The sequence below is a fragment of the Aedes aegypti genome, chromosome 2 (assembly GCF_002204515.2).
Source record: "Aedes aegypti strain LVP_AGWG chromosome 2, AaegL5.0 Primary Assembly, whole genome shotgun sequence".
In the NCBI taxonomy this organism is placed as follows: domain Eukaryota; kingdom Metazoa; phylum Arthropoda; class Insecta; order Diptera; family Culicidae; genus Aedes; species Aedes aegypti.
Window position 1 is genome coordinate 447,486,798 of NC_035108.1, and position 10,218 is coordinate 447,497,015.

Consider the following 10,218-nt stretch of genomic DNA (forward strand, 5'->3'; position numbering starts at 1 on the left):
AGTTATTTATAATGTCTGCTACGTTTCCCGGTATGAAATTTCACTCAAAATGCTGTTGGTCACGTGAAAGCTTGAACGGCTTGCGCAAGATTGATGTACACACTGAGTGGAATAAGAAAAAAACTCAGCAATCGCAGAAAAAGAAGACCGACTCCGCGAGTCTCGTCTCAGATCGTGAGGTATTTCATGTTGAACATGAAAAACCAACGCTGTTGTACAAAGTACAACGCGCGACTACTCGAATTCACGACAACCGAAAAGGTAAAAAACTGATCGTGGCACCACTTTTCGCTACCAGCCCTGCTTATGCGCGGTATGTAGCTGGAGGCTTGTTCATGTGGGTTGCTATGTTTTTTTTCGCCGTTTTACAAGTCCCTTATCTATTTATTCTAATTGGGTGATTTCTTTTGTTCAAATGTCGAGAACATTATATATACTGGATGAGTCACATCTTTATTCGATTATTTTTCATATGAGGTAATGATCAACACATAAAACAATTATGCAAAGGTTATTTCTTATACTTCACGACTTTTCCATGTTCGGCGTCAAACGAAACCACAAACCATTCTGCGCTTCGTAGGAGAGAGACATAGTCTTGAGTTTGATCGGTAGGTCCGTTTTGTTGGAAAAGTCCATCGAAAAGTGTGCAAAAAAAATAGTACAGTATGCATTTGGCTTGCATCAGCGCCAGTCTAGATCCGACGCAGTTCCGGGGTCCACTACCGAAAGGAAGAAAAGCGTCCTGATTGATTACATGCTTATTTTCATCCGAGAATCGTTCCGGATCGAAACGTAAAGGATCGGGGAAATAATTCGAATCCCGGTGAAATGATTGTACTGGAATGTGAACCACTTGTCCTTCCTCTATCGTAACCGTTGTCCCATCATTTTCTTCGAACGCATAAGTTTTGACGCAAGCTCGGTTGGTGACTCCTACGGGTGGCCAGCGACGTAAGGCCTCCGATACGACCATGTCAAGGTATTTCATTTGTTGGAGAATTTCATAAGACAATGGTCTTCCCTCAAGACCTTCTTTGACGGAATCGATTTCGGTTTGAAGTTTCTCTTTTATCGTTGCATTCAGAACAATTTCATAGACCGCAAAACATATCGCAGTAGTCGTTGTCTCGATTCCTCCAAAGAAAAATGATAAAGCGACTGCTGCGATGTCCAGATCAGTGTATTGTCCATTTTCCGTGGATGACTCAATGTACTCATCAACGGTTGTGAACCCAGCACTTTTGAAATTATCATCCGTGTTATCTTTCTTGAGCTCGTTTTTGCGGGCTTGTACGAACAATTGAATGAAATCCGGTCTAACAATTTTGTTCTTCTCACGGTGACTTATGGTTTCCGTAACGATGTCCAAGTAGAAGTCAGCTGCTTCCTTTGGGAAGAATCGTACCCCAAAAAACTTGAAAACGCTTTCCGGAACAACTAAGGAGAGAAGGTACTTGAATCCTTGAAATGCACTTGTAGCAATCAAAAGTTTTCCCATCTCGAGGAATGTGTTTCCTGGATTATGAACCGAGTCTACTTCCACCCCAAACGAAATCGATGTCGTTATATCGTTACCAAGTCTGAAAAATACAATGTTGTTAACTTGTATCAAAATCAAAAAAACACAATCACCCACTTTTGGAAAAGTTCGCGTATCTCCACTTCCAAAGCTCCTTCACCAGCATCTTCCACCAAGCGTCGCATTGCTTCGTCCACGTGCTTCGAAAGCAGCACAAACATGTTTCTCATCTTGCTACCCGTGAATGCCGGACTCAGGCCAGCTCTTCCGTGGCGCCACCGTGAACCACCCATGAAGAACAAAGCCCGCCCTAGAATCGGATCAACATCGGCCGAAATCGTGTTCATATGATCGGTGAAGTGATCGAAATCCTTTACCATTATCTGCTTTGCCAACGTGGGATCGTGAATAAGGTAGGCCGGATTGCGGAATGTGAATAGCCCGGAACAGCGACGCTCCGGAAACATGTTGTACCCCATGATGGTGGCGTCCGTTGGATGAAGCTTTCTGCAGAAAACCGGCCATAGTCCTCCGAAAAATGGGTAAGGTTTAACGTACAGAATGTTTCGCTTTTCGAAATAATCGTAGCAGGCGATGCTCCAACGATAAATTAAAAATATTATTATGAGAAGCACCAAAGCAATCCATACCAAGGTTTCCATTTTAGAAAGAATAAAACCACAAACGATGTGATTGAAAACGCGAAGTGAACTGGCACTATTTGATTTCTTACCTCATTGTCGGTAAAAAATATTGGTCCGAGTTATTGTACCTAAAAGTTTAACTCGTATTGTGTCGGTAGCTAAATTCAAAGCTGTCCAGAAATAGTAGGAGCTTGTGTCGGTTGTGCCAGTGGCGATTGGTTAAGAACAGTAGGTGAATTCTGGCAAACAATTTCTTCGAAGAGAAGAAATTTTCTTCCATTATTCACCAACAAGAAAATTTTCTTTACTTCGCAGACAATACGCGCCGGAATTCGCCAACTGGTTTGATAATACTCCTCAACACCACTCTGGAAAAATCCACATGTTCGATCTGTGTGATTAAAATTATGGATCGATTTATGAACGTCCAAATCGATTTGCTATGATTTTCTTGCAAACTTCGTGTGTGCTACACATTAAATTCCTTCGTTTTGCCTTATGGGCTAATTCGTCAACCGACAACAGCGATTCCTTAATTTTTCCACATAAATTCCTGAAGCTTTCCCGTTCAGATTCGTATGCGTCAATCTACGGGCGCATCGATCATTCAGTGTTTTTTACTTACGATTATCTTGCGTCATGATCATTATGGTCAAAGTTATCGATACAATTATCGTACGTAATAATCTGGGAAGGAGAAACCAATACAAAATTTATGTACGTCATAGTGAGCCGGAATTCCGCTGTCACGAACTGTCACTGTGAGCCCAGATTTCAAACATTGGACTAACATGGAAAAAGCGCGTAACTGATTAAAACACATTGTCGCATTTCATCAAAAGTGGTACAAATCGAATGAAAATCAATTCATGCACACAATGCAAGTAATGTCACGTGAGCACCTTTCAATCTGATTGAATATAAAGCATTGATAAACGCATCGTTTTACTTTTTTCAATGAAAATGAATATTTAGTGCATAGAAAACTGTGACCCTTTTTCCGTGTTTGTCAGGAAAGATCGAAAGTACACAACAAAAGAAAACTAGTGATTTTCCCCAAGCCTGCCTTGATTGTTGTTGGCAAGCTGGAGTTATCTTGCAGTTCAAACAAACGTTGTTCTATATTTTGTGTGTAGTATCTGTGCCTCCCTCCCAGGTAATAATTATTAGTTGGTTATGATGAAATCGATGAAGCTTGCTCGATTTTCATGTTCAAAACTTCTAAACTATTTGTGATCAACCCATAGCGAACTAAATTGCGGTTGAATTCCGGGTCGAACGACAGTCATCATAATGCTTCCAAAGAGAAGAAGCATATTTTCATATAATTTCACGTGTAGAGCATGAACAAATAAGTTAAAAAGAATGATTTTTTCCTCTAGTATGAACACATTCTACACTGACTGATAATAGTTTGCTTTTTTTTTTGAATATGATTGATTTAGTGGAGATGATTTATCACAAATAAATTTTAAAACACCTTTCAATATCAATATTTGAAATCCAACCCAAAGAAGGAATTTATCCCATATTACTGCTGCGCTTGTTCCCAAGCCCTTTTTATTAAATAATAACCAATTGCCAAAATGATATCTTGAAGAAACACAAAGTTTCTTACAACTTTCTCTGATTCTGCTTAACTAATGAAAAAGTTTTTTTTTTAAATATTTTTCTTGAACATTATACAAAGGAATTTACGAATTTGTATCCATTTATTGGTAGACTCTAACACTAAATGTTTTCAGGAGGATGTGGTCATCAAAATCATGATAAAACTACTAGAAACCTCTGGATTTTTTTAAACAAATAGAAATACAGTTATTGTTGATGAGGACCATGCGCCTGAAAAAAAAGTAATCGCCTATATCGATTCGTTGGGAAAAAAATCAAGGAGTGCTCAAGAAAAGCATTTTTCTTTGATCGCAGTACGTAGTTGAAAAGAAATTTCAATCGAAATGGAGCCACTGAAGAAAATTTCTTGTCCATTTCTTCTGCAGAAAATTTTACTTTTCTTGAGCGAAACAGCATACCTAGCTTGAAAAGCAAAAAAGGCTGCAGATGCTCTCAGGAACAATAATTTTCTTATGTTTTTTTTTCAAAATCTCTTTCAGATAATGTTCAACAATTTTCAAAAAAAAAACTATCTTGTTCACCTTATATTGGTTTATTTATTTATTTTATTTTTTAACTTCAAATTTTGAAAGAGGGAAAAGCCCCTTTGAGTGATTTTTAATTAAAATCTTTCTCAAAAAGGCACAAAACCTCTTTATCTTTTCTGAATACATTAGAATCAACAATCTTAATAATAAAAGGCTATAACGGTAATGATCCATAGCAGAGCCAGTTTCTTGAAAATGGGAAACGTCCAGGATTATTGAGATACCACACACAGTAAAAAATTCTTCACATCTGAAAAGAAACATACGAAGAAAAAGAAAATATCACACATAATATGAGATTTCATTTAAAAACTGAAATAGAAGTTTCAAAATTGGCAGAAACATATTTCCTAAAATATCTCGAACAGATATTGAAGTGGGATAACCTGTATTTTGAATTTGTTTAAAAAATGTATTTCTTGGTAAGATGTATCGAGTACAATGAAAAATTATATGATCTTTGTCTTCATAGGATTCACCACAGTCACATAAATTGGAATCTTTTATGTTAATGCGATATAAATGACTATTACAATTATAATGGTTTGAAATCAATTTAGATTAACTTTTGGATGAATAGAATGACACCAACGCCCTTTATCATAAGTGTCCCAAGACACTTGCCAATTATACAAAGAAGATTTTTTAGTTTTGGAAAATATTCAGATCCTGAAATAATGCGGTTATATGTACTTCCACAACGAACACCTAATTTAGCTAAAGAATCAGCTTGTTCATTACCGTAAATTTGTGAATGAGCTGGAACCCATACAAATTTAATAATAAATCCTAATCAATTTAATATAAGTAATAATTGCTTTATCATTAGAATAAGATGATGAGTTCTAGAATGAAAGTTTACTGAACGAATAGCTTTAAGACAACTAAAACTATCGGAACAAATAAAAAATATATTTGGTAAACGAGATTTTATCAAACTACATGCAAAATATAATGCAGTTAATTCAACAGTAAAAATGGTACACGGGGATTGTAATTTGAAAAAATGTGCTGAGAAATGATTATACACTCCAAATCCTGCAATATCATTGATTAATGATCCTTCTGAAAAATAAAATTGATCAACATATACTCCAACAAATTTTCGATGAAATAACAATCTAGCAAACCGAGAATAGTCATGACATGAAATTTGTTTCAATTCTTCATGTGAAGATAAATCAATCAAAGGTTGCAGTGAGTGAATTTCAATTTCATGTTTATGAAGAAACAGGTATAATGTTTTGCTCCATGCAATAATCGAAAGAATATAAAATTTTACTCGTATGATTAATTTCTGCTAAGGATTTCAAAATTGTTATTATAGGATGATTGTTTGAAATACATTGAGTAATATATTTACAATTTAATTCATGAAAACGAATTTTTAATGGAACAACTCCTTTTTAAACTTCCACAGACATTGTGTGAGTGGAATTCATTAATCTATATAAATAAAAATGGAGTGGTGTTCGTATGTCACGAAATGGCTTGAGAACGGTCCAACAAATTGCCGCAAGATTTTAACTGTTGCACTCTTCAAGGGATGCGACGTGTTCGTGCGAAGAAAAAGTTCAGGAAAGTCGCCGGATTTATCGGGAAAACGGGAGAAGACTAAGGTGTAATTTGTATGGGGGATTTCTTGACGTTATCCAACAGCCTACTTGATGGCAAGACGAAGTTTTAAATAAATTCTTAAACAACGATATTGAATTTTTTCAATGTTAGAAAAATGTGTATGAGCAGCACATCCAAAAGTAAAACAACCGTATTCTAGAACAGATCGAATTGTTGTTTTATAAAGTGTTAACATATCAGAAGGATGAGCACCCCACTAAGTGCCAGTAATTGTTTTCAAAAAATTTATCCGTTTTGAGCAAGTTTTTTGAATTTGTTGTATATGCAATTTCCACGTTAACTTAGAATCAAAAAATATTCCAAGATATTTGTATACATCAACTTGTTCAATTTCAATATTATTGAAAAATAAATTAATATTAATATAAGAATGTTTACGTGAAAAAATTATAAATTTTGTTTTAGTCACTGAAAACGTAAAACCATTATTATGTGCCCAATCATAAATATTATCAAGTGCACATTGCATAAAATGACGAATTGTTTCTCTATTTTTGCCACTAATAGAGATAACTTTATCATCAGCAAATTGATAAAAGTAACAACCATTTGGTATAACAGATGCTAAATCACTTGTAAACAAATTATATAAAAAAGGACTCAAGCAAGATCCTTGAGGAAGACCAAAATAACTATGACGAATCATTTTGGATGATCCATTGTGGTAAAAATTCATGATTTTGAAAGAAAACAAATTACATATAAAATTTGATAATACAATTGGAATTTTGAAATTTATCATTTTTAAATATATTAAATCAATAAGAACAGAATCATATGCTCCAGAAACATTAAAAAAAGTTGAAACCATATCTTGTTTTCTATTAAAAGATAAATAAATTTGCGATGCTAGAAGTGCAGTACAATCCCGTGTACCACAACCTTTTCTAAAACCATATTGTGATGAAGATAAAATGTTATTCCTCTCAGCCCATAATTCAAGGCGATTTAAAATCATTCTTTCCATGAATTTACGTACACATGACAATAAACTAATAGGTCGTCGACTGTCAGCCAATGAAGGGTTTTTATCTGGTTCCAATAAACTTATAACTTTTACAAAACGCCATTCTGGTGGGAAAATATTTTGAAGAAGAAAGCTATTATACAATGGTAGTAAATGCATTTTTCCTTCAAATGGTAAATTTTGTAATACAATAAATTTAATTTTATCAATTCCTGAAGAAGTATTATGAGTAACAGATAAAGCCAAATTCATTTCTTCCAGAGAAAATAAACTACAAAGCTCTGGGAAATAATTGAATTTTTGATGAGTTTTGAGATTAATTTTTGAGGTGCAAAATTAGGACAAATCTTTGATGCAAATTTCTCTATCCATTCCATAGAATATTCCAAAACAGGTTGAGATGAAAATTCATAGTTTCTCAAATTTCTTGTAACTTTCCATAAACTGCCCATACTCGCATAACAGTCCCATATTCTATGGGATTTCCTATATAGATGGGACTGTTATGCGAGTATGGGCAGTAAAGTGGATAATGAAGATTCTCTGTCGAGATTTTGAACAAAATTTTTCCAATAATTTCTTTTCTTAAATTTGGTAATTCTAGTAAACTGAGCTTCGGTGACCAAGACAACCAGAAATCGCATCAAAGTTCACGTTATAACTCGTTTATTCATACTAATTACATCAAAGCCGCAAAACACCGTAGATAATCTCGTCATATTGATGAGTTTCCTCGCATAAAACACTTTTTTTCTGAGTTCATTTGTACATTTTGTTTTTCCCGTACAAACGTACAAAGAAAGTCGTGCCAATCCGTAGTAGCTGTCAAATCAACATTTGTTATCATAAGTTAAGTCGCATAAGATCAAAGGTTAGTTCCGTAGAATATTTAAACCCTCGCATTGTATGTTATTATTCATCACATAAAATATGCACGCATATCGCCTCCACTTTTATACGCAGAAGGCCTTTTCGCGACATCTTATAAGTGAAATTTTGCATATAAAATGCCTCCAGGTGATTTCGTTATACGTACATTTTGATTGTCTGGGGAGAAACCTGAAAGCATTCCCATGCAACAGAAACGATGAACTTATCTTCTTTTAGCACACGGGTTTTTCTTGCAAAAATAAATCGGGTTTCGGGTCGGGTTCGGTTTGAACAGCGACATTTTTTCGGGTTCGGGTCGGGTTCTTGTTTGCTTTTCAATTTTGGTCTCGGGTTCGGGTCGGGTCCGGGTTTGTACCTTCTAGAGGCACATTGATTTATATCGCGTCTCCAGTTGAAAGCCGGAACCATCGACACGCGAAAACCGATTTTCTCTAAGTCTATACGTCGGGCATAATGCGCTGGACAGTGGATCCGGTGTGCTACACTGCGCATTTTGCCCGACGTAGCTCTGACGCATAGATTTGGAGAAAATCCGTTTTTCGCGAGTTAAAAATTCCGGTTTTCAACTGCGTGAATAATAGCTTGAACACCGCTAGCGCATGATGGCTCACCATAGTAGCATGTCCGAAAGAACATGAAACTATTGAGAACCAGAGCTACAGATCCACTAATTGATTTTACCGCCTCCAAGAATATGGCCATTCGTACCACCTGCTTCCAGAACAGCCTTTCATACCGATACACCTGGAGATCACCACAGCAGACAGAATCACAAATAGATCACGTTCTGATTGATGGACGGCACTTCTCTGACATTATCGACGTCAGGACCTATCGTGGTGATGGTCAAACTGTGCCCAAAACTCTGTCGTCAACAACGTATGGTACCGAGGGCAGCCCCAGTACGACCTAGAGCGGCTCAAGCAACCGGATGTCGGAGCGGCATACGCGCAGCATCTAGAGGCTGCATTACCGGAAGAGGGTGAGCGGATGAAGCCCCTCTTGAGGACTGCTGGAGAACAGTGAAAACAGCCATCAATAATGCAGCTGAGAGCAACGTCGGGTACGTGGGACAGAGTCGACGGAACGATTGGTTCGACGAGGAATGTAGGCAGATACTGGAGGAGATGAACGCAGCACAGGCGGTCATGCTGCTGCAAGGGACCCGGCAGAACGTGGAGCGTTTTAGAGGGAAACTGCAACATCAGACCCGCCTGGAGGAGACGGAGTGCGAGGAAAAGCTGTGCCGGTCTCAAGAAATACGCAAGTTCTATCAGAAGCTCAACGCGTCCCGCAACGGCTTCGTGCCGCGAGCCGAGATGTGCAGGAATAAGGATGGGAGCATTTTGACGGACGAGCGTGAGGTGAACGAAAGCAGCATTTCGACGAACATCTGAATGGCGCTGAGAGCACAGGCAATGAAGGTCGGGACAACAGAGGAAATGCCTTCGTCGGTACTGCGGAGGATGGAAACTATCCACACAGAAAAAAATCCGTTCTCGTATCCGTGAACAGCAGACGTGAACTCGTCAACAAGCAAAAATACACCGTGAACTAGATCATGTTTATGTGACCGTTGGTGGTAGTTCATGGTGTATTTTTGACAGTTTACGTTTTTCAGAACTCTTTTTTGAGCGAGCAGTCACCACTTTGAGGGAGGTTAAGGATGCCATTCACCAGCTCAAGAACAATAAAGCTGCTGGTAAGGGTGGTATCGGAGCTGAACTAATAAAGATGGGTCCGGAGAGGCTGGTCATTTGTCTGCACCGGCTGATAGGCACAATCTGGGAAACACAACAGCTACGGAGGAGTGGAAGGAAGGGGTAATATGCCCCATCTACAAGAAAGGCGACAAGTTAGATTGTGAGAACTTTCGAGCGATCACCATTCTAAATGCGGCCTACAAAGTATTATCCCAGATCATCTTCCGTCGTCTGTCACCTATAGTAAGCGAGTTCGTGGGAAGTTATCAGGCCGGCTTCGTTGTCGGCCGTGTCGTTAATACCAGGTCCCAACGCATCACCTTTTCATTGATTTCAAGGCGGTATACGATAGTATCGACCGCGTAGAGCTAAGGAAAATCATGGACGAGAACAGCTTTCCCGGGAAGCTCACGAGACTGATAAGAGCGACGATGGAAGGTGTGCAAAATTGTGTGAAGTTTTTAGTCGAACATTCCACTTCGTTTGGATCCTGCCGGGGACTACGACAAGGTGATGGAATTTCGTGCCTGTTGTTCAATATTGCGCTAGAGGATGTAATGCGGAGAGCCGGGCTCAACGGCCGGGGTACGATTTTCACGAGATCCAGTCAATTTGTTTGCTTCGCGGAGGATATGGACATTGTCGGCCGAACATTTGAAAAGATGGCAGTCCTGCTTGCAAGAAGCTGCGGTCA

The 10,218-nt window shown here is 38.1% G+C and overlaps 1 protein-coding gene across 1 annotated transcript; it reads right to left on the reverse strand.

Annotated features, from left to right (window-relative positions):
• Positions 1–441: 441 nt before the first annotated feature.
• Positions 442–2,434, reverse strand: LOC5569823 (cytochrome P450 9b2). Its single transcript, XM_001652993.3, is given in 3 exon segments — positions 442–657; positions 659–1,583; positions 1,640–2,434. Coding segments are annotated over 3 exon segments (1,602 nt in total). The 5' UTR covers positions 2,185–2,434; the 3' UTR covers positions 442–525.
• Between the last annotated feature and the right edge of the window lie 7,784 nt (positions 2,435–10,218).